General features: G+C 41.0%; 1 protein-coding gene across 2 annotated transcripts in view; it reads right to left on the bottom strand.

The window, feature by feature from the left end:
* PGM5 (phosphoglucomutase 5) overlaps nt 1-24,297 on the bottom strand; it is a 183,845-nt gene extending 159,548 nt beyond the window's left edge. The window contains exon 1 of one of the 2 annotated variants that reach the window (XM_081067433.1): nt 23,486-24,297. In XM_081067433.1, the coding sequence (XP_080923559.1) occupies nt 23,486-23,746 (261 nt within the window). In that variant the 5' untranslated portion in view covers nt 23,747-24,297. The remainder of the gene's footprint in view (nt 1-23,485) is intronic. The other variant, XM_081067434.1, reaches the window with a different exon arrangement.
* Nucleotides 24,298-24,619: the final 322 nt, after the last annotated feature.

Here is a 24,619-nt window from a genome sequence, read left to right as displayed (position 1 = left end):
TTAGAGAGTGACAAGAGCAGAAGGAAGATCAGATGGAAGGCTATTACAGTAGAGCTGAGTGTGGATAGTGTCTTGGATTAGGCGAGAGGCAGTAGAAATGAAGAGAAGTGATTATATTTGAAATATATTTTTGGAAGGAGCATCAACAGAATATGTGGGTAGAATGAAATATGGAAGAGATGAGCCATAGCCTCCAGCTTTCAAGATGGCTCCCAGTGATCTGTGCTTTCTGGCCTCCTGCCTCTGTGCAGTGCCTTCCCACAGTGAATAAGGTAGATCTAGGTGATTAGCAGAATAATGCAGAGGTGATAGTGTATGATTTCTGAGGTGAGACCATAAATGACATTGCCTCTCTGCCTTGCTCTCTTGTTCACTCTGGGAAGATACCAGTTACCATATCATGAAGACGCTTGAGGAGCCCTATGCAGGCACCTTTATGGAAAAGAACTGAGGCCTCCCACCAACAGCCAGCACCAACTTGCTAGCCATATAGGTAAGCCAGCTTGCAATGTATCCTCCAGCCTCAGTCAAGCCTTCATATGACAAAGCCCACACCAATACATGACTGTGACATCATGGAATCCTCAAGACAGAACAACCCATCTCCTGTCCCACAGAAACTGTAAGACACAATAAATATTTGCTATTGCTTTAGGCCACCAAATTTTGCAGTAATTTTTTGCATAGCTTTCTACCTTTAAAATTTGGTGAATGCTGGTGCCATTTATCAAGACAGGAAAGACTCAGGGCATAATTATACTCATATTATTAGCCAGAGCCATGATAAATTATGTTCCACCTAATTTTGAATAATGTTCAAAAAACATTTGAGAAAAATGATCCTCATCATTACTATAAAATCATTAAGAAGCTAAATGGCCTTAACCTTTTAAGTTAAAGACTGCTCTTGTTAAACTTTATCTGGTCACTCAACTCATCTCATTGAGTATTACCATGAAACAGGCAATGTAGAAGACCCTGCAGATAGATACAATTATTACTGATCCTGAGGAATAAATATGTAAGTTCAAGAATCTGAAAAATTATTGTAAATTTTGCTCATAATTTTCTCTCCCATTTTTTTAGAATTATTCTTAAATAAATAATCTTTAAATGGGGGAAGATGTATGTATGTATAGTATTTCCTATAGTGATATTCATTAGAAAGGAAAATTTTTAAACAATGTTTATAAATGTCTAAAATGAAGAACCTGTTAAATAAAGTATGATGTATCAACTTAAAGAATATTCTTCTGCCATTTAAAAGGTAATTATGAAGCTCCGTGCAGTTGTGACAGATTTGGTTCATAGTCCACAAAAAGTTATAATCCCCTTCCACAGAACAGAGCTGTTGCTGAGGAGCAGCCACCCAGCCAGGGGCAATATTTTTTGGTATCTACATGTGACCACATGACTAGTTTTCACAATGAGTGATAAACTAGTGTGAGAATGAGAACAGAAGTAATGTGTGTTTCTTCTGGGATAAGGATGTTAAGAGGCAGATATGCCTTCTCAACACTGCTTATTTCCCCTTCTACAAACTCAATACAGGTGACCGTGTGGCTCTAGGAAATGCCAGAGCCACAAGATGGAAGGAACCTGGAGCCACAAGATGGAATTCTCTGTCTCACTGAACAGACAAAAGTCTTTGCCCACCAGAAACATCCACAGTGGATTATTATGTGAATGAGAAATAACTCCCTTATTTTTAAGACAATAAAAATTGCCTACATTTCAGGTTTATTTGTGGTAACAACTTATTATTTTGGTGCAAAAGTAATTGTGGTTTAAAAGTTTAAAAATAATTGCAAAAACCACACTTACTTTTGCACCAACCTAATATGTTTTCTTAAGAGTTAGAGAAGGAACAGACAATGTTTTAACGCTAAATCAAAAATGCAGAATAGGGAAGGAGATCCAAGATGGAGGAATAGATAAACTGTGCCTACTTGCCTACTTCCTTCTGTGAACACATTAAACTTACAGCTCAATTATAAAACAATCAACATGGAAAACCATTTGAAGACTGGATGAACAGAAGTTTTACAACTAAGGACATAAAGAAGATGCCATGTCGAAACTGGTAGGAGGGATAGAGACGCAAAACAGGCTTGTCCCAAACCTCCGTGTGGCAGATGAAAATTGGGAGGGATAGCCTGGACGAGGAGGTTCCCCCTGGAGAAGGACCCCAGCCCCACTCCAGGCTCCCCAACCCAGAGTACTGGTGCTGGGAAGAGGAGCCCTCACAATGTCAGGCTGTGAAAAACAGTGGGAATTCTAACCGTCCAGATGGGACCAAAGGCTGCCGGAAACCCAGATGTCCTTTTAAAGGGCCCACGCACAGACTCATTTGCTCACAGGCACCCACCTTGGGCTCTGACAGAGGGATGGTAACTCAGGAGGCATCAGAGGCATACGAGGAGTAGACTGAGGTGTGTGGCTTTGAGGCGAGGTCTGGAGGACAGTCCCATTTTCCCTGTGGGAGGTCCTTCTCCTGTACAGCTGGCAGGCAGCTGCCATCTTTAATATGTTGAGCACTCCCCCCACACTTACAGCCAAATCTGAATCTGATTGGTCTGGTGAGTTCTGCAGTTCCACCCTGCTGACTCGCTGGGACCCCACCCCATCTAACTCCCCCAATGCCTGAAGCACTTTCTCCACCAGCGGCCAGGCCCACCCATACTGCACTCTTTCTTGAAAAACTATCAGAGTCCATGGCCCCAGGAGGGTGACAACTGGCCTTGGTGTGCTCTGAGATTTTTGCTGAGTAGCTCCAGGCTCAGCACTGGATCCAAACCAGAGTTCACATTAACCTTCTGACCACAATACTTCCTACTCTAGTGACTCCCTGAAATCCTGCCTCGTCAAACTTGCATGCCACACGAGGCTTTATCAGCGGCTGAACATTAAGGGAGCTGGCAGGTGGCAGCTGGACTTGGGGTGTCCTGGCTTCTTGTGGAGCTCTCCCAGGCCTGGTACTGGCGGCAGACATCCTCAGTTCACAGCTGGGCCTCTCCCACCTGCCTCCAGGTTTAGCATAGGCAGCAAAAAATCAGGTAGTCCCCAGCTGGTCACAGGCATTGGGTGACCTGGACCTGAACCCGAGCCCCTCTCAAGAGGCTCCAGAACCAACATACATAGGGGTTGGCTTCAGACCACGGCTGAGCACAGCCTAATAAGCCCCACAGGTGGCACACCCAAAGGGCAGTCTCAAGCACCAGAGTCCACTGGGGCGAATCCCACTCAGTGGAGTAAGCTCCCCACACAGCAGTCTGTAAGCTGTGGATGTGGCCAAACCCTACAGCCAATCAGCCTGAGGGCTAATTCCAAAACTGACATGCCAATAGCAACCAAGGCTCAACTATAACAGGAGGGCAAAAAGGGTCCCAAACAAGATGAACCCAAACAAGCCCACACAGAGACACATTACAATTAAAATGGCAAAGGTTAAAGACAAAGAGAGAATCCTAAAAGCAGCAAGAGAAAGGCAACTTGTAATTTATAAGGGAGCTCCCATTAAGATTGTCAGCTGATTTCTCAACAGAAACTTTTCAGGTAAGAAGGGATTGGCACAAAATATTTAATGTGATGAAAGGCTAGGACCTACAACCAAGATTACTCTACCCAGCAAGGTTATCATTTAAAATTGAAGGATATATAAAGTGCTTCCCAAACAAGAAAAGGCTAAAGGAGTTCATCACCACCAAATCAGTATTACAAAGAATGTTAGAGGAACTTCTTTAAGATGGAAAAAAAATAGATCAAAATTATGAATAATAAAATGGCAATAGCTACATATCTATGAACAATTAGTTTCGATGGAAATGGATTAAATGCTCCAATCAAAAGACATAGGAGGGCTGAATGCATAAGAAAACAAAAACGTTACATATGCTGCCTACAAGAGAATTACTTCATATTGAAAGACACACACAGATGTAGAGATGGAAAAAGATATTTCATGAGAATGGAAACAAACAAACAAACAAAAAGCTAGGGTAGCAATATTTGTACCAGACAAAATTGACTTTAAAACAAAGGCTATAAGAAGAGACAAAGAAGGACCCAGTAATCCCACTTCTGCGTATTCATCCAAAGAAACCGTTTTGGGTTTCAAAACACTACTTCGAGGGGACGAGTGCATCCATATGTTCATTGCAGCACTGTTTACAATGGCCAAGATGTGGAGGCAGCCTGGGTGTCTGTCGATGGAAAAATGGATAAAGAGGAGGTGGTACATATATACAACAGTATATTGCTTGGCCACAGAAGGGAATGGGTTCTTGCCATCTATGGTGGCATGGATGGACCTGGAGGGTATTGTGCTGAGTGGAGTATGTCAGACAGAGAAAGACAGATGCAATGTGATTTCACTTATATGTGGAATCTAAAGAACAGAATAGACAAACAAAACAGAAACAAATTCACAGATACAGAAAACATTTTGATGGTTGCCAGATGGGAGGGGTTTTGGGAGTGTGGGTCAAAAAAGGGGAAGGGATTAAGAAGTACAAATTGGTTGTTACAAAGCAGTCGTGGGGATGTAGGGTAGAGCATAAGGAATGTAGTCAATAATATTGTAATAACTACCTATGGTGTCAGATGGGTACTACAGTTTGTTGGGGTGATAGATGGGACGGGGTGGGGAGATAGGATTAAAAAGGTGAAGGGATTAAGAAGTACAAATTCGTAGTTACAAAATAGCCACAGGGATGTAAAGTAAAGCATAGGGAATATAGTTAATGATAAGGCAATAACTATGTACGAGGTCGGACAATTAAGTTCGTGGACTCGTCCTAGAAAAAGTGCTACATACCTCATTGCTGAATATCCCTAGGGTCACCTTTGAAGTCCTCCCCTTGGGAAGCTATGCACCGATGCCAACACCTAGTCCACCCTTCAAAGCAATTTTGGAACTCTTTTTCTAGAATAGGCATCAGAACTGTTATAGTATTACCCTCGATGTCTTAAATGTCATCAAAATGTCTTCCTTTCAATATTTCCTTTATCTTCGGGTAAAGATAGAAGTCACTGGGGGCCAGATCAGGTGAGCAGGGAGGTGTTTCAATACAGTTATTTATTTACTGGCTAAAAACTCCCTCACTGACAGTGAGGTGATTGCAGTGAGCTGGTGCCTTGTCGTGATGCAAGAGCCATGAATTGATGGCAAAAAGTTCAGGTTGTTTTCGTCTTTTTCATGCAGCCTTTTCAGCACTTCCAAATAGTAAACAGGTTAACTGTCTAGTTGGTACAAATTCATAATCTCTCTGATATCAAAAAAGACTAGCAACATCGTTGCAACAAGTTTGCAAACTTAAATTGTCATCAGACCTCGTATAGTGCCAGGTGGGTACTAGACTAGTCAAGGGAATCACTTCTTAAATTATGTAAATGTCTAACCACTACGCTATACCCCTGAAATAAATATAAAATAATAATGAATGTCAACTGTAATTGAAAAATGAAAAAGGGAGGGGGGCAAGGTGAAGGGCAATAAGAGGGTCAAATTTCCAGGTATAAAACTAATTAGTAATGGGGATGTACAGCATTGGGAATATAGTCAATAATATTGTGATAGTATAGGACAGTGTCAGATGGTTGCTGCACTTATCATGGTGATCACCTCTTTAGATATATAAGTGCTGAACAACTACGGTGTACCCCTGAAACTCACATAATATTATATGTTAGCTATATTTTTAATAAAAATCTTTTTAAAATGCAGAGTAAAAAATTACTTTTATGCCATTCTAGCAGTGTAAAATTATGTACTCTGTGGGGCTAGGACTTAGAAAACACAGAAATAAGTACATAGGGTATATTAGTTAAGTAGAAGAGATTATAGATAAATGTTTATTTTACTAAATTGTAATTATTTCTTTTTTGAAAGGGTAATATATATTCTGTTTAAGAAGGTTAAAGTGGAAAAGTACAATTGAATAAAATTCCAATCTGAAACAGTTTAGTTGTAATTGGAGGGTTAACAGAAGATTAAATTGTAGTTATCTGGAAATTTCACCTATATGGACCTATTCATCACACTACGAAAAACAGAAAGATGTGGTAGAGCTGGACGTGGAGGGGCACTGAGGGGCAATCCATGCTGGAGGAGATATGAAAGAATGAGTGACCGAGCTTCTAAGGAAAGACATGGAAAGGTAAGAAGATATGTGTGTTCCACATGAATGCTCACCAAAAGGTAACCTCAGCACAGGAGGATTTCAATAATCCAGTGGATAGAATTATCTGCTCTGTGAATACCAGTCAGCTTCTTTTCGCAGCCACTCCTGTCATTGCCCCACAGACTCAGAAACGAAGTGGCCATAGTGGCGGAGAGGGAGGTGATACCTGGGCTCAGCATCATGGACTTCCACTCACCAAGACCAACCTGCTATAGCCAACACTGAGCGTCCAATCTGCCAGCTGCAGAGACCATCACTGAGTCCCTAATATGGCACTATTCCCAGGGTAATCAGCCAGCTACCTGATGGCAGGTTGATGACATTTGGACCATTTCCATCACGGAAGCGATAGTATATTGTTCTTATTGAAATAGACACAAAAGAGAAGATACACAGAGGGAAGGACATGGTGTGAAGGCAGAGGCAGAGATTGGAGTGATGCCGTCACAAACTAAGGAACACCAAGGAATATGTCAGCCATCAGAAGCTCGAGGAGCCGTGGAATGATTCTTCCCTAGAGCCTCTGGAGGGAGTCTGGCCCTGCTGACAACTTATGGCCTCCAGACTGTGAGAGAATACATTTCTGTTATTTTAAGCTACCAAATTGATTGCAATTTGTTACAGCAGCCTTAGGAAACTAAAACAAAATCTATAAAGTAACACAAAACCTATATTAGTTTCCAGTGGCTGTTGTAGCAAATTGTCATAAACTTGGTGGCTAAAACCAACAGAAATGTATTTTCTCACAGTTCCAGAAGTGAGGCGTCTGAAATCCCACACAGGGCTGCACCTCCTCTGAGGACTCCAGGGAAGAATCTGGTCCCTGCCTTTGTTAGGCTATGGTGGCTTTCCTGGGCTTATGGCCTCACTCTGTCTTCACATCACCTTCTCCTCTGTGTGTCTGTTTTCTCTCTTCTGTTAACCCTCCCTCTCCGCATGAGCCCAAGACAAATGCCATCAGAAAAGGTATGGCTTTCAAGACGTAGTAATTGACTAAAGAAATAACCTTTGGAAGCCCTGTTATATAAAGAAAGTAAGAAGTTCTAGATATGAGTATGAGTTTTGGTTCCACCTCTGAACCAAGGTAAATCACTTCTCTGAGGCTTGTTGTCTTCTTCAAAGCCAAGAGGGTACAAGGTTGTGAAAATTCACTTAAGATGAGATTACATAAAGGGAAACTCTCTGTGAAATTAAACATGACAAAAATTATGTTATTGCCCTTTCCAAATCCAATCACCCGCCCCCAACATTTAAAATTCGTTTTTAGACAGCAGATTATCCCTCAAACTGCCACTTCACTTTCTGAATAATTCTTAGAAATACTACCTTCCGCCCATGTAGCCGACTGTAATCTTGCAGGAAAAGATGGTTTACTGACATAATTGGCTTTGGTTTTGCTTACAGTCCTGGAGCAGGCAACATCTGGCTTTTATTCCTGAGTGAAGCCCAAACCACAGCCTGGGGAGATCCAAACCGTGGCATTCTGCTGCTCTCTCACTGACCCTCCCAAAAGGGGCACTGGAGGAATCGCCACTCCCCCAATACACGGTCTGTCTTTGGCTGGAGAAAGGAGAATCCCACCCAGCCCTGCAGAAAGTACACTAACTTGAGTGGGCTTTACCGCCCCTGCGGAACATGTCCCTCAGCTCCCACTAGGAGGGAGGGGCAAGGTGGACCCTGGTCCACTGTGACACACACATATAGAAGCCACACAGATGCAGATCCCAGGATTCATAGGGGGCCCTGTGAACACTGTTGCACAGATGCCTACAGACACATACTCGTACGAAGTGCACACTTTCCCAGACACACAGATACATAGACAGACACAGCATGCATTGATTCCTACTCATTCATGACTCCTAAATGCTTGGGGAAGGGAGGACACAGCAGGGAGAAGTGTGCATGCACCATCATTCCTATGATCCCGTTACTTATGAGCTCTGTGGCTATCCTTCTAACTTGCTGCCAATGCCTTCCATCAACCCTTAAACCTCGCCTAGATTGTACCATTATTTGTTCCGCCCATGAAAGGGCATAGCAGGTGCCAAGGGAATCAATATGACCCTCCACATGCCACAGACCAGTGTTCTGAGAAAGAGAACATTGTATTACATAAAGCTTTCTCCCAGCATTTCCATTTCATTACATCAGGTGCCATACATAACTAATTTTTTGTAAATGATTTTATTTCTGATGGCTCCCTCTTTTCACAATGCTAACAACTACTTTTCTAAGTTAGATTAAGTATGAGTTCAGTTTCTAATTAGCTCAAATTAAAGTCCTAGAGAGCACGATGTACGATTTAAACCTGCAGGCTAGAATCTCAGAGTAGATGAAGAATTTTGATTCCAAATGAGTTTTCCCCAGTAATATAACACTAACGAAAGCATGATTGTTTTCTTGTGTGAACTCCCTTAAATAAGACTTCCCCTTTAGGATTTCCTTTTAACTTTAAATAAGTCATTTCTCTCTTTGGGGAAGAGAGAAAAGAAAACGTAAGCATGACATTCCTCAAAATCTTCCGTTTACTGTGTCATATCCCTGTAATTCCCAAAATGAATCCGAGAGAGTGAAGAGAGCAATAAACAGAAACTTCCTTCATGGTATGCAGACACAGGACCACACAGCCACAACCCCATCCATCTATTAAGTGCGTGTAAGCCATATACACAAAGATGCCTGTTTCCTGTCTTCTCAGTTAAACAAAATACAGAACGCACAAGGGAAGCCCAAAGCCAAGCTGCCATGGATGGCAGGCTTCAGTCTTTCCACCCCAGCTGTCAGAGAGAAGTGCCAGGCCTCAAGCACTGCTGCACATGAGTAAGCAAGAGATGGCTGAGTGGAATTTTAAGATATAACAAACGCAAGATGTAAATGTGGTTATCCAAACACCAAGGGATTTCTCCAGTTGCTCATGGATAATTGTGCAGTTATATGCTTTGTTACATGGAGGCCAGATGGGAGCAACCGAGCTCAACCTCAGCTTCCTGTCCATCAGGAAGTCTTTATACACACACTCCGGGGCTGGAAGCAAGAGATGACAGTCCATTAGAACCCAACCAAGATGGATTTCACATTCAATTCCTATCATCTCAACAAGTGCAGAAAAGTCACTGGCATCTAGAAGTTTGGCCCAAGCTGACTGGTCCGCAATCAGCCTACCAGTTCTCAAGGTCTCACTGAAAGGATCCAGCAATCTCGCTTTCCCCCGATTCAAAATGAGGAGAGTGGAATTGGAACTTAGGTAATTCAGTGTGCTTGGAAAATGCTGAAATCTTTACCTTAAGGTATAAGGCATGGCTCATTCAAACAAGAAAGGGCCCTTTGCTGCCATTTTATGAGGTGATCAACCCCACTGGGTAGCAGAACAAAACCACTGGATCTATCTGGGTCTAGAAGTCACAGTTGAGTGCCCTGTTCTTTCATTTAAAGTTTTTACATGCAAAACAAAAAAATATTTGAAGACTAAACCCACATTGTGGAATAAATGAAATGGAATATAGTTTGCCAATAATTAAGTAGAAAAATTAGTTGTAACATGCCTGCATGACTATTATGTCTTCTTTCTTCTTTAACCACCAAATCTGCTCACTAAGAAGGTGAAGTCTATGGTAAGGAGTGACAGGACCACGTCTATATTATCTTGACGTGGATTTTCTTCTGTCATTGCCCCCATTTATGCCTCTGACTTGCACTGTCCACTGGCATGTACTATGCTGGCCTGCTAACTTGCCCATGGTGTTGAGCTCATTGCAGAAAGCTGTCTTTACAACAGATTCCTGCCTAGATAGTAGGATTTATGCTGCTTATATTTCTTAGTATTGGTCCATTCAACTCCAGCACAAGTTCTATTTATTATCATAGAAATGTAGGTCATTTGGGAGCATTTAGTTATCTCCCTCAATTTTATGCAGTTTGCAAACATTTCTTACATCTGGGACTCTGTTCTATCTTCCTCTTGAATATATCCAGGGAAAGAGATATCTCTTTGGAGGGCGAGGGGTATGTGTCCTGTGCACATGTGCACACACATATGCTACTTGATAAACTACCTAAATGCTTAAGAATAATTTACAGTTGGCACCTTTATAGGTAGATAAAATATTATATATACGGCACGTATATATATATGTATATATATATACACATATATATACACACACACATATACATATATACATACACACACACACACACACACACACACACACACACATATATATTCCCAAAACAAAAAACTCAGTATCTTTCACACCTCTGTAGATAGACCATATGTATTCCAAAACAACAACAAAAATTAGTCTCTCTTTATAGGTATGTGTTTTTCTGTGACTAGTTGTCATGTCAATTAAAATATATTTATATGGCTCTTTAAATAAATTCCATCAGGCCACTTTCTGTCTGGTTGGGAAACAATAACTGCCCGTTTGCTAAATGCCTCCACCCCCTACAGTCTGTTCCAGGGAACTAAAGGCCTCTGGCAATCACAGATTTACAACTCAGCAAGATTAAACAATTTACTGTTATTTATGACAGCAAAGCTGGATTTTCTGTATTGTATTCCACATTAGCATCTGTCACTTTACATTTGGGAAATCCTGTCCAAAAAAAGATTATGCCTCCTAACCAAACATTCAGCAGGGCTGCAGGAACAGGCACCCTGACAAACAGCCTGACAAAGGACTTTAAAGAATCACTCGCTCCTGCAGCTGTGCATTTTCAGACTACTCCGCAGATTAGCATGGAGTCTCTTAGCCGCTGCTTGGTCTGTTCCTCTCAGTAATCTCTCACATGGCCCAGTCCCTTAGACTTGAAAATCCTCATAAAATGAGTAGATTAAGATGTGGTCTCAGGAAGGGGCAATGGGGTGGGGGGGGGGGGTTGTTCTGCTCTTAACACAGCCTGAGCCTCAGAAGGGTTGAAGGTGCAAAAGCATGGCATTGACACAACTAATGCATAACAGGAAATAATGCACAGACCATGCAAAAAAAAAAACCTCTTTTATGTTGAGTTAAAGTTTATGCCAGAGCAGCTGCTGCCACAAATATCACAGCAGGCTGCATATGCATGAGTGTTTGTGTGTGCATGAGAGAGTGAGTGTGTGTGTATGTGTGTGTGCACGTGTGCACGCTGGGAAGGCAAGGGCATCATGACTTCAGCAGTCATCACCAAGCCTTCGCCAGCAGCATGGAGGAATGCCAAAAGTCAAGAGGAAGCCTTACCAAAGCCACTGTGATCACCACATCAACAGGAACCTTCTGATCAGTAAATCTACTGAGACTAATAAGAACATGTGCACATGTCTTTCTTTTGTTTCTATCAGAAGGAAATAATTTGGTAGTAATTGTGTTATGTAAACAAATAAAATAATTGATAATAATCCATTACGCCATCCAGTCCTCCCGATAACACGGAAAGATGGCAGGGGCAAGTATTATTACTTTCCCTATTTTTATAAATGAGGGAATAAACCCCAAAAGGCTATATGACTTCCCTGTGATCAGACAACTTGCAAATGAAATTACGGGGATTCAAATGTAAAGCTTCTTTTTTTTCTTCTTCATTATTTTTTACTGATGTGTTTAGTTATAAAAGCAATATGTATACACGTATAATTATTTAATAATGAAGCGCATATGAAGTAGAATGGAAAGGATTCTACTTTCTCCACCATGTACACACACAGACCCCAGATATACTCACCGTTAACTGTTTGGAGTGTGTTCTTCCAGCCCTATTTTCTATGCCTATATTAGATTCACAAAAGTACTACACATGATACTCTACTAATTGCTTTATTTCACTTAACAAACTATCATTCACATCTTTCTCATGTCACGTATAGATCCACCTCCTTTGTTTATGGATTTTAATATAGCCATAGTGTGGTTGTGTCATACATTATGTGCCTATTCTCTACTGCTGAACATGTAGATTGCTTCCAAGTTTTTCTTTAGCAAAATGCTGCAGTGAGCATTCTTGTACACAGATATTTGCACATTTGTACTAGGAAATCTACAGGATAGATTTCTGATCAAGATGGAGAAGTAGGTAAATGCTGTACTTGCCTCCTCTCATCACCACATCAACATTACAACTAAACTACAGAACAACCATCATTGATAATCGCCTGAAGTCTAACTGAACAAAAGTCCTACAACTAGGATATATAGAAGAAGCTACCTTGAGATTGGTAGGAGAGGCAGAGATGGAGAACAGGCTGGTCCCATACCCATGTATGATCATCAAAAATTGGGAGGGGTATCTTGGCTGCAGAGGTCCCCTCCAGAGGAGCGAGGAATATCAGCTGCACACCAGGCACCCCAAGCCAGGGTTCCAGTGCCAGGTAGAGAAGTCCCCACAACGTCTGGCTGTGAAAACTAGCAAAGATTGTGGCTGGGTGGATGGGGGGCTTCTGAAGTCCCGGGTGTTCCTTAAAGGGCCCACACATGGACTTACTGGCTGACGGCCTTATTTACTCTGAGCTCCAGTGCTGGGACAACAGCTCAAAAAGGTGCCAGGGAAACACAGGAAGGAACTGAATTGACTGGCTTCATGGTGAGGGCTAGAGAGGCAGCTTTCTCCCAGACAGAAGTGCTGGCAGAGGCTGTTGTTTCTTTGCTGAGCCCTCCCCATGTTCCAGCATGCAGATGCAGGCAGCTGCTATAGCTTAGTCTTCCACTTGGCTAACAACCTTCACTGGCCCTGCCCTGGTGAGTCCCTGACACAACACCCCACCCAACTTTCAGGCACACTCAAGCTGCTTCCAGCAACTTTTCCATACAAACGGCCTGCCTTGGCTCATGCTGCAGTTTCCTAAAATCTTCCAAATACATAAGCAGCATCTGGCTTTGGCATGTCCTGTACCTCTTGCTGAGCAGCCCCAAGCCAGCACTAGTGACAGCCGGCCTTGATTTGTGGCTTGGCCCCTCAAGGCACTTCCAAGCCCAGTGTAGGAGACAACCATCTATGGATTGCTTTGGGGTTCATGCCAGTTGGCCCTGGGCAGGGCACAGGCTTCAGCTGAACTTGGCGTGCAGCAAGACCCCTCCCAGGAGGCCCTGGCAACCAGCACACCCAGTGGCCTGCTTCAGAATGAGCTAGAGCATCACCCACCCACCTCTAAGGATGACACGCCCAAAGGGCAGACTGGACAGGCACCAGAGCCATGCTAACGCAAATCCTGCTCTGGAAAGTCAGCCCCTACACTACAGCTCCTCCACTGTAGTCACAGCCAGTCCTCATAACCAGTCAGCCCAAGTGTCGATCCCTTCTACTGATGTGCCAACAACACCCAAGGCTCAACTACAACAGGAGGACACACACAGCCCACACAGGGACACACCTGGAGCACCCAGCCCCGGTGAGGCTATGTCAGTAGGTCCCACAGAACACCTACTACATAAGACCAGTTTACTAAGACTGAGAGGCATAGCAGCCCTACATAATACATAGAAACAAACACAGGGAGGCAGCCAAAATGGGAAGATGAATGAACATGTCCCAAATGAAAGAACAAAACAAAGCTCTTAAAAAAAAAAAAAAAGGGAGACAAGCAGTCCTCCAGATACAGAGTTCAAAACACTGGTTATAAGGATACCCAATGGTATCAAGAAGAACTTCAAAAAAGACATAGGAAACATAAAAATGGAGATAGAAAATATAAAAAAGAACCAGTCAGAAATGAAGAATACAGTAACTGAAATGAAGAATACATTAGAGGGAATCAACAGTAGATTAGATAAAGCAGAAGATCGAATCAGTGATTTATAAGATAAGGTAGCAGAAAACACCCAATAAGAACAGCAAGAAGAGAACAGAATCTAAAGAGGTGAAGACAGTTTAAGGGGCCTTTGGGACAACATCAAGCATAAAAGCATTCACATCACAGGGGCACCAGAAACAGAAGAGAGAGAGCAAGGAATTGAAAACCTATTTCAAAAAATGATGATGGAAAACTTCCCTAATATGACAAAGGAAATAGACATACAAACCCAGGCAGTGCAGAGTCCCAAACAAGATGAACCTAAAGAGGCCCAAACCAAGACACGTCATAATTAAAATGCCAAAAGTTAAAGACAAAGAAAGACTCTTAAAAGCAGCAAGGGAAAAGCAGTTAGCTACCTATAAGGGAGCTTCCATAAGACTATCAGCTGGTTTCTCAACAGAAACTTTGCAGACCAGAAGGGATTGGAATGAAATAATCAAAGTGATGAAAAGCAAGGACCTACAACCAAGATTACTTTCCCCAGCAAAGCTATCGTTTAGAATCAAAGGACAGATAAAGAGCTTCCCAGACAAAAAAAAGCTAAAGGACTTCATCATCACCAAACCAGTATCACAGGGGATATTAAACGGACTTTTTTTAAGGAAAGGAGAAAGGGAGATTAAAAAAATATGAATAACTAAAACAACAATAACTGCATACCTATCAACAATTACTTTAAATGTAAATGGATTAAATGCTACAATCAAAAGATAGGGCGGATAAATGGATAAAAAGCAAAACCCTTATATAATCTGCCTGTAAGAGCCTCACTTCAGATTGAAAGACACATACAGGCTGAAAATAAAAGGACGGAAAAAGATATTTCATGAAAATGAAAAGAAAAAAAAAAAGCTGGGGTAGTAATGCTTACACCAGACAAAATAGACTTTACAGCAAAGGCTATAACAAGAGACAAACAAGGACCCAGTAATCCCACTTCTGGGTATTTATGCAAAGAAACCCAAAATGCTACGTGAAAGGGGCATGTGCATCCCTATGTTCATTGCAGCATTATTTACAATAGCCAGGAAATGAAGGCAATTGGGTGTCCCTGAATGGATGAATGGCTAAAGAAGAGGTGGTACATTTACACAGTGGAATATTACTCAGCCATAAAAAAGAATGAAATCTTGCCATCTGCAACAACATGGATGGACCTAGAGAGTATTGTGCTGAGTGGAGTATGTAAAACAGAGAAAGATAGATGTAATGTGATTTCGCTTATACATGGAATCTAAAGAACAAAATACACAAGCAAACAAAACAGAAATAAACACATAGATAGAGAACATTTTGATGGTTGCCAGATGGAAGGAGGTTCATGGGGGATGAAAAAGGTGAAGGGATTAAGAAGTACAAATCGGTTGTTGCAAAGCAGTCATGGGATGTAGGGTATAGCATAGGAAACATGGTCAATAATACTGTAATAATTACGTATGGTGTCAGATGGGTACAAGATTTATCAGGGTGATAGATGGGAGGGGGTTGAGGGTCAGGGTGAAAAAGGTAAAGGGATTAAGAAGTACAAATTAGTAGCTACAAAATAGTCATGGGGATACAAAGTAAAGCATAGGGAATATAGTCAATAATATAGTAATAACTATGTATACCATGTTTCCCCAAAAATAAAACCTAGCCAGATCATCAGCTCTAATGTGTCTTTTGGAATAAAAATTAATATAAGACCCGGTCTTATTTTAATATAAGACCGGGTCTTCTATAATATCATATCATATTATATCATATCATATCATATCATGTCATACCGGGTCTTATATCAATTTTTGCTCCAAAAGATACATTACAGCTGATGGTCCAGCTAGGTCTTATTTTCAGGGAAACACGGTAGTGACAGGTGGGTACTAGACTAGTCAGGGGAGTCACTTCTTAAATTATATAAATGTCTAATTACTATGCTGTATACCTAAAATTAATAATAAAATAATATTGAATATCAACTGTAATTGATAAATTTTAAAAGGAGGGGATGTGAAGGGGAATAAGAAGTTCAAATTTCCAGATACAAAACAAATAAGTCATGGGGATGTAATGTACAGCATAGGGAATATAGTCAATAATATTGTGATAGCATAGTGTGGTGTCAGTTGGTTGCTAGACTTACCATGGTGATCACTTCTTTAGGTATATAAATGTTGAATAACTATGTTGTATGCCTGAAACTAACACACCGTGTTTCTCCGAAAATATGACCTAGCTGGACCATTCAGCTATAATGCGTCTTTTGGAGCAAAAATTAATATAAGACCTGGTATTATATTATTATATTATATTGTATTATATTATATTATTATTATATTATATTATATAAGATCTGAGTCTTATGTTAATTTTTGTTCCAAAAGATGCATTAGAGCTGATTGTCCTGCTAGGTCTCATTTTCGGGGAAACGGTAATATTACATGTTAGCTATATATTAACAAAAATCTTTTTAACAAGTTAAAAAAAATCTACAGGATAGAGTCTTATATTAAGGGATTCCTGGATTATTGGACAAGAACTCTATTCATTTAGATATACAATGCCAAATTACCTGAGCAAAAGTTGTATCAATTTAACTTCCAGCAACAGTGTACAAACACGACAATTTTCCAACACCTACATCAACTGTGGGCATTTTCTATTTTTTTCAAATTGATGGAATTCTTTTATTTATATTTCTTTGGTTGTTAATGAGGTTGATCATCTTTTCATGTGTTTGTTGTTAACAATATTTCTTTTGAATTGTTCGAATTTTCTTATTGATTCGGAAAAGCTTTTCATATAATATAAATATTAACCATTTGTTGTAAAACGCTGCTAAGATTTTGTGGGACCTTTTGTCAAACAGAATGATTTCAAATTCTTTTCTCTTTCCATTAGAAATTCCTAAATGCAAACTTAGATACCCCTAGCTATAAAATAGAACTCGTATTAGAGGAAAACAATGTAAAGACAATAACTTAATATTATATTTGTACAAAGCAACTATTAGTAGAGACTTGGAAAGGAAAAGAAAACTTTCTGTGATTTTATGCCAAGAAAAAGAATTTCTTTAGGGATTGAATGTTCCTGAAAATTTTCTCTTCATACAAATACAGACTTTAGTCCAAAATTTGATGTCACTAAAAATGTAAGAGATGAAAGATATTTAAGGATGCAGAAAACGTGGATTTTGAACAAGTCTTGTGTATATTCTAAATATCCTCTTATTCATAACTAATGAGAGTCAAGTCAGATGAAAGAACCTAAAACTTTCCCTTTGGCTATGCAAGTATAAACAGTAAAGGCATATTGGCCAAATCTTGAGTGTTTGCAATTAACTGTGAAGGCTGTAGGCTAACAAAGAACATTGTAGCCCTTGCTTTCCACCTTCAATTTAAAAAATCCCTAGGAAATTTAAACCTTTTTTTTCCTGCCTATTATTCCCAAATAATCCTGTTCAAAATCTATTACAGTGTTTGTTCATATTACTAGTATCTAAAACAAGAGTGGCCAAGGCCCAAAAGAGGAGGGTTAAAGTTGGTGAATCTAATACCTATGCTAAGATTCCCCAAAAATCGGTTCCAACTTCTATTCCTCAAGTCTGTACAGAAACTAGCAAATTTCCAGAGTCCACAAAGGGCTCAAAGAGAACAGATGTTTCATAGAACATTCTTAGGGCAAGTTTCACACATAATGTTGCTGATGTGTGTCTGTCTTTTCAATAAACATCATTATGCTTTGTAAGAAAGTTTAATAAAGCAGCTTAGTTAAAAATGCCATCTGGGTCTCTGGACACATTAAACAAAGCTTAAAATAACCCACCCCAGCAACTGGAAGGGCCCAGCTGTTCTCAAAACCTCTCCCTCTCTTTTTACTGCTCCACAAAAAATGTGAATGAAAACTTGAGACTAAAAGATTCAAGAATGACCTGGCCCAAACAGGAGATAGATGGAACCAAAGGCTCTCTAAAATTTGCTACTGCTCATATAATAGATTCCCCAATTCCCCAAATCAGGGCTGGGAATTAGGGAAGGGAAGCAAGACAGAATTAGGGAAGATTCTTTCGGGTTTTCTAATGTATTTACAAGCATTCCTAATGTCTAGGCCATAGTAGCTCATTCTATTCACCTATTTTGTAGTAAAATCCAGTAGCAAATAGGAAGCAATCGCCACCCAGTTCTTCTTCCCTTCAAGAGAAAAGACCTATAGCCAGCCAACCCCAGATTCCCAGAGCCATTCCCAGAAAAAAGCCTTCTGTGTTGAACCACAGGTTTCTCTCTCTTGCTTCCTTGTTGTTCCCTCCCTACTTTCCACCCACCACCACATCTCACTCTGATTCCCTTCCAAACCTGTGTTCCTTGTATTTGGGGCCACACCAAATTGTCCCCTAGGTAGACTAGTAAATGTCAAGGCAAGTGTACTCTCATTCTTTGGAGCAACCACCTTTTCATGGCCTGTTGGAATCAAATACAACCTGTACACTTTAATTGGAGGGCACACCCCAGTCCCTTGCTGACCCAGCTTCCTCAGGCCATTGCACTTCAACTTTGGCTTCCAAAACGTTTTACAAGGCATTGAGAAGCTCTTGAATTCTGCAATTCAATAATAATTGCTGTTCTTGATCATCACATGGCCGACACGGTACGTAGCTAGTCAACAAATGGATTTTCTTTGGGTTAAAATGTGCAGCAGTGACATAAGTTACTTGTAAAGAAGCCCATTGCATGTTTTATTCAATACATGCATTCAAATGATTATTGTCTGAGATGTATTCCGTTGATCATAATAATACTCCCTTATATTTCTTAGAGCTGTGGATGTTACAGAACGCATTCATATGAAGTGCTTCATCTAATTCCCAGGATAACTCAGTGAGGCTGTCATTTCCAATTTATAGATGAGGAAACAAGTAGTTTCTAGGTATTTCAAAAGGTTAAAGCATTTGCCCTACAACTTATAAGGCAGAGCTAGGAAAAGAAGGTGAACCTTCCAGCTGTTGATACAGTGCTTTTTCTACCTCACCTGATTGTCTCCTAGGCTAAAGACTCTGTTGGGTTTGCCAAATATGTATTTGTAGTATTTGGTGACCTTCCTTTATTTAACCCATAGTTGCTTTTGATTGTAACAGGCTGGTTCAGTTAAACACACACACACACACACACACACACACACACACACACTTTAAATGCTAAGTTATAGAGCTATGCTGTTCAGTATAGTAATTGCTAACCACTTGTGCCTATTATTCATTAAAACTAAATAAAATGTAAAATTCAGTTCTTCATTAGCATTAGCTGCATTTCAAGTGTTCAATAGTCAGATGTGCCTAGTGGCCAGACAATGCAGATTACAGACTATTTCCATCATCACAGGAAGTTCTATTGGATAGTATTGATACACAGTGTAATCTCCAGAGAGAAAACACTGTAGAAGAAGTCAGAAACATCTTGAGGCAGACACAGTGTTGTCATTGTTCAATATTAAAGGTAGTTTAAGACTGAAAAAGATTAGAACAAAGGAGAAAGAGAGAATGCTCCTAGCCACAGATGGATCCACCCAAAGACCAGCAAAAGCAGTCTTCTGTAGCCATTATGTTGTATCCAGCTCTTGAACTCTTTAAGAGATTAGAATAAATTGATACATAGAGGATATAAATCCCTGAAATCCCTGCAGCAGGGTCTGAAGCAGATGGAAAGAGAAATAGGATAAAAAGTCAATTAGTTACAAACTAAGCTTAATCATAATTCATTTAAATTACACAATTTTACTCTTTGTACTTAGTAGTTATTTTTCTTTCACTCTATATAGCATGACATAGTTTGTATTTTTAAAGGAGAATCTTCTGGGGATTTTTTAGGTAAATTCACATAGCCACATAAAATCTACAAAAATGGGTAAAAAGTGTCTTTTCATTATTCACTAATCCATTCAAATTGATTATATAAATATCCAAGAGTCCACAGTGATATTCAAAAAAGCTACAGCAAAACAAAATTCAGGCATCACCAACGAAAGTGGCAGTTTCACTAAATCCTTACTATGAAAATTGGTAATTAAGAAAGAGAGAGAAATAAACATATATCCTGCTTTCCAGAGGAAACTCTATTACAGAATAACCAAATAGCCCAGTTGTGAGGAAAATGTCCAGCTCATAGAAAAATGCCAGCTAAAACATGTAGATGGAATTAGAGAATTGGACAATCATCGTTTTGAAACCCCTAATGAAATATTCTGCTCAAGCCAAGATCATGTATGGATGCTAAAATAACTGGGTAAAGGTTGACATGGAAATGAATATGCACATTGTACAAAGTTTACCCAACAGGCTACTTACTGGTCCTAAGAGAGAAGATAATGGAAGACACAGGTAATCACCACCATAGCCCTGTAATTGTATCAACATCACGAATGATGGGACAACCAGCGACAGTGTTTCCTAATGTAATACAACATGAATGTATACCATCACCTATAAAATATTTTTGTAAAAAAACATGTTGACCCTGAATCTAATTCAGTATTTACAACTAATTTTTAGTTCATCAAAAACAAACAAAAAATGAATAGAGTAAAATGTTAAATGACACCAAGAAATAATCAGAAAATTCTAGAAAAGGTGAGGTGGGGGTACGTTCTATAGGACAATTGACTGGCCTAGTGTCTTCAACAAGTATATTTCATTAACAAAATAAAAATAAAGAGGGAGGTACTTTCTAGGTTAAAAGAGACTTAAGACAAATAATAAATGCAATGCGTGTTCGTTGATTAGAAGAAACCAGTTTGAACAAACCAACTATAAAAAAACATTTCAGAGTCATTGTCAAAGAAAAATATTCTTAATTTTTAGAGACCCACACTGAAGAATTTAGAGGTAAAATGTCATTTTCTTTAATATACTTACTTTAAAATACTTTAGGTCTCAAACAAGATGAAACAGGTATGGAGAAATGTTAACAATGTAGGGTATGGGCAAATAAAATGTCATTAATTTATTCTTTCCACTCTTCCGAATGTTTGAAAATTTCATAATTTTAAAACAAAAAAATATATAAATCCAAGATTGTATATGTCTGGGAATCTATTTCAAACTATATGAGATATTAAAACATTGGTAGCGTAGTTTATCATTTTATAAATTCCAAACTTCTGTTCTCCTCCAGCAATCACAGAATCAAAGAGCAACTTTTTTGTTGTTGGTGGTGGTGGTTTTTGTTTTGTTTTGTTTTTTAATAGAAAATTGCTTTGTAAATTAACTTGTTCAACAACAACAAAAAAAGATTTGTCAGGTAGAAAGAACGCAGCCCACCCAGTCAAATTACATCCAATCAGTTCTAAGAAAAGAAATCCTATTTTTCTACTATTTTTCTAGCCTGTTTATGAATATTCAATAGGAAATTTAAAAAGGCCAAAGCATTTGGAATTAAAGTTCATCATTCCTGAATATAACTCAACAGTCCAATTTAGGACACAAGTGCATTCCCATCAATTTACAATTACTCAACAGCAAGTGTGCTTACAGTTATCCAAACCACCTTTCTCCCAAAGACAGCCTTCTGATTATTCACTTTGCTTTTTAGCAAAAGCCCCCAAGGTGAACAAAATGAGGAAAAGATTGGTTAAAATTGGCTGTTTGAAATTTTGATAAGTGCCCACCATTCTTTTCACCCATGCACACCTATCTTAAAAGTAGTACTTTCAGATTATTTTAGAGATGGTGCTTCTATGTGGATTTTAATTTGTCATTCTGCCCTTCATAACAACTGCTAGGTTAAATTGACTCTATTTTAAGCATATATTAACATATGCTAACCATCTCCTAAAATAAACTCTCCTCAATGTTAATAAAATGTGTTTATCAGAGGAGACCCATTGAAATAAGAGGTTGAAGAGTCCTTACGGTAAAGTATGCCAAGAAATAATAAAACATAATAATAATTTTCCCACTCAAATCAACAACTTCAAAAGTAGCTTCAAAAATAACGTGACCCACAATAAATATTGGACAAGCTATGTTTTTCTCACTCCCTGAAAAAATTGGCCCAGGAAGGCATCTGAAAGCTGCTATAGCTCTCCGAAGGCTCATTATTCTCCATCATTCCATGGAAAGAGCTTTCTCAGACAAGAGAAAAAACCATTTGTCAGCCTCTCTCCAAATCCCTGATTCAAGCCAACTTCACCAACCCCAAGTGAGAGATCCAGACAAACACAAGTCTTGTATCTCCAGCATCATCATCTGCTGGCACTGGAAATCACAGTTCCGCCACCCAACTTATCCCTGGGCCCTGTTTCTCCCAACTGCTTTTGGATATTTAAAAAAAAAAAAAAAAAAAAAAATCCTGAGAAGTGGGAATTATAGTAGAAAAAGAAAGAAAGAAAGAAAGGAAAGAAAGAAAGAAAGAAAGAAAGAAAGAAAGAAAGAAAGAAAGAAAGAAAGAAAGAAAGAAAGAAAGAAAGAAAGAAAGAAAGAAAGAAAGAAAGAAAGAAAGAAAGAAAGAAAGAAAGAAAGAAAGAAAGAAAGAAAGAAAGAAAGAGAAAGAAAAGAAAGAATAAAGAGAACAGTGTTGGGAAGAAGAAGGAGGGAATCCAAATGTCAGATAATTAATTGTTTACTTTCACTTTTTAAAATGCTCACTCTCATTTACATAATCTGCAGAGATTTCACTTAAAGGAAAGGTGTATGTGTGGGGGTCTAACTGCATTAACAAGGTTGAAATTACTCTTTTAGACAGTGTTTCCCACATAGAATTCAGAGGCCTCTGAAGTTAGGTATCCCTCATGTAGAAGTCCTTGAGATGCTGCCAGATTTGGGAAGGAGGAAATCAAGGTAGGAGGATATGCCAAAGGTGCTTCTAGTTGTAGGATAGGATGAAAGAAGAAAAATGGGGGAGGGGGGCGGCAGAACCCAAGGTCTGAGAATTCCAATTGCAAAAGAAGGCTGCAGAGGTCGTGGGAGAATGGAGAGGAAATGAGGATGAAAACTGAAAGGGAGAAGAGGCATGAAATGTTGTCAAATGCCAAAGGGCATCTTGGAGAGAAGCCGGGAATTGCTTGAAGAAAGGCCTTGCAAATCTCATTTCAGACCATTCAGAGATGTCTCTGGGGAACTGAGAGCCCAGGCTGTATAGCATCAAATTGATCCCCACCCCATCCCTATCTGAATGAAATTAATCATGAAATAATCCTACTGGGTTCACGAACCAACGATATTAAAAGCCTTCAAGGTTGCTCTTGCCAAATATGTCAGTGATCCACGTGTGTGTGTGTGTGTGTGTGTGTGTGTGTGTGTGTGTGTGTGTGTTCTGAGACACTCTTGTTAAATTTGGCTGAGCCAAAATTTAGGGTGAAAGATGATTGCAACTATTGGGTCGCAACAATGTCCGGGGTGCACCAGGGGGGTTGTGGAGAGCCAGGTGGTGGGACAGTGAAGGAGAGGACAGGGGACAGCAGCAGAGCCTGGGTGGGGCCCGGGTCTACGGGGCCAGCAGGTAGGACGGGGCGCGCGAGAGAAGGCGGAATGGCAGCGGGACGCGCGGGGCTACCGGTGACTCACCCCGTTGGCCGCGGCCATCTGCACCACGATCTCCGTGGCCGTCCTGCTGAAGTACCTGCCGTCGCTGCCCACCACCATGGTGCAGCCCTGGCGGTCGCGCAGGTCGATGGACGACAGCACGCTCTGGATGAAGTTGGGCAGGTAGTTGCGCTGGCCCTCGAAGAGCCCCGTGGGCCGCCTCAGCCCCCCGCCGCCGGTCGGCCGCTGGTCCTCGTAGGGCGCCGTGGGCACCGTCAGCACCGGGATGGGACTCCCCTCCATGGCGCCTCCTGGCCGGTCCTGCGCTGCTCCCGCTCCCGGCAGTCGGAGGGAATGTGCGGCCCGTGGGGGCGCCCCCCGGCCTGACGGCAGGCCCGGACTCCGCCTCGCCCCCGGCCCCCTCCCCGGCGCCCTGCGCCCTGCGCCCTCGCGCGGCACCGACCAGTCGCTCTTCCTGCTCAGCGCGGCCCCTCGCTGCCCCAGCAAAGTCTGGCCTCCACCTTCCAAGAAAAGTTTTCTCCCGAGGCACCTCCCCTACAGCCGGATCGCCCCAGGGGCCCGCAATTTCTTTTCCCAGCTGGACTCACTTTCGGGGTGCCGTCCCAAAAGCCCGTTCCCAGGGCCAGCTACCCAGACCCCTGGCGACTCCTCCTTGTGTGCCTGGCCCAAGCTGTCCCCAGCGATAAGTTTGTCTCCGGGGACCACCCTCCGCTAGAAAACGGCCTGGGGGGGGAGGGGGAGTGAGAGCTGGAACAGGATTTGGGATCCGCTCCCGCAACCCCGGACCCTCTCCCCTTTCACCCGAAGCCTAGTCTCCTGGTCTCCTTGGGAGTGAGCAGTTTACACGCACAAGTTTCTCTTTTGAACAAGGACAAGGGAGGGAGTTGGGAGGGGGCTGAACCTTTTGCCATCAGCGAACAGCCCCAGCCAAAAATAACCCTGGAAAGGCGAGCTGAGAATTGTTATCTTCTGCCAGCGCTGAAATTGGAGGCTGGGTGCTGCGTGTGTCTGTGTGTATACACACCCCCCACCACTACCATTTGTTGCAGGGAATCACATACAGTCAGGCCCTTCAATCCAGCAGGACCCACCCAACCATCCACACTTTTCCACAGGCACTCGCAAAGCAGCCCACTTTTCAGTGTGGAAACTTAT

The sequence above is a fragment of the Rhinolophus hipposideros genome, assembly GCF_964194185.1.
Source record: "Rhinolophus hipposideros genome assembly, chromosome: 11".
NCBI lineage: Eukaryota > Metazoa > Chordata > Mammalia > Chiroptera > Rhinolophidae > Rhinolophus > Rhinolophus hipposideros.
The sequence above is the reverse complement of the archived record's forward strand: the minus strand, read 5'-3'. Positions and strand labels throughout refer to the sequence as shown.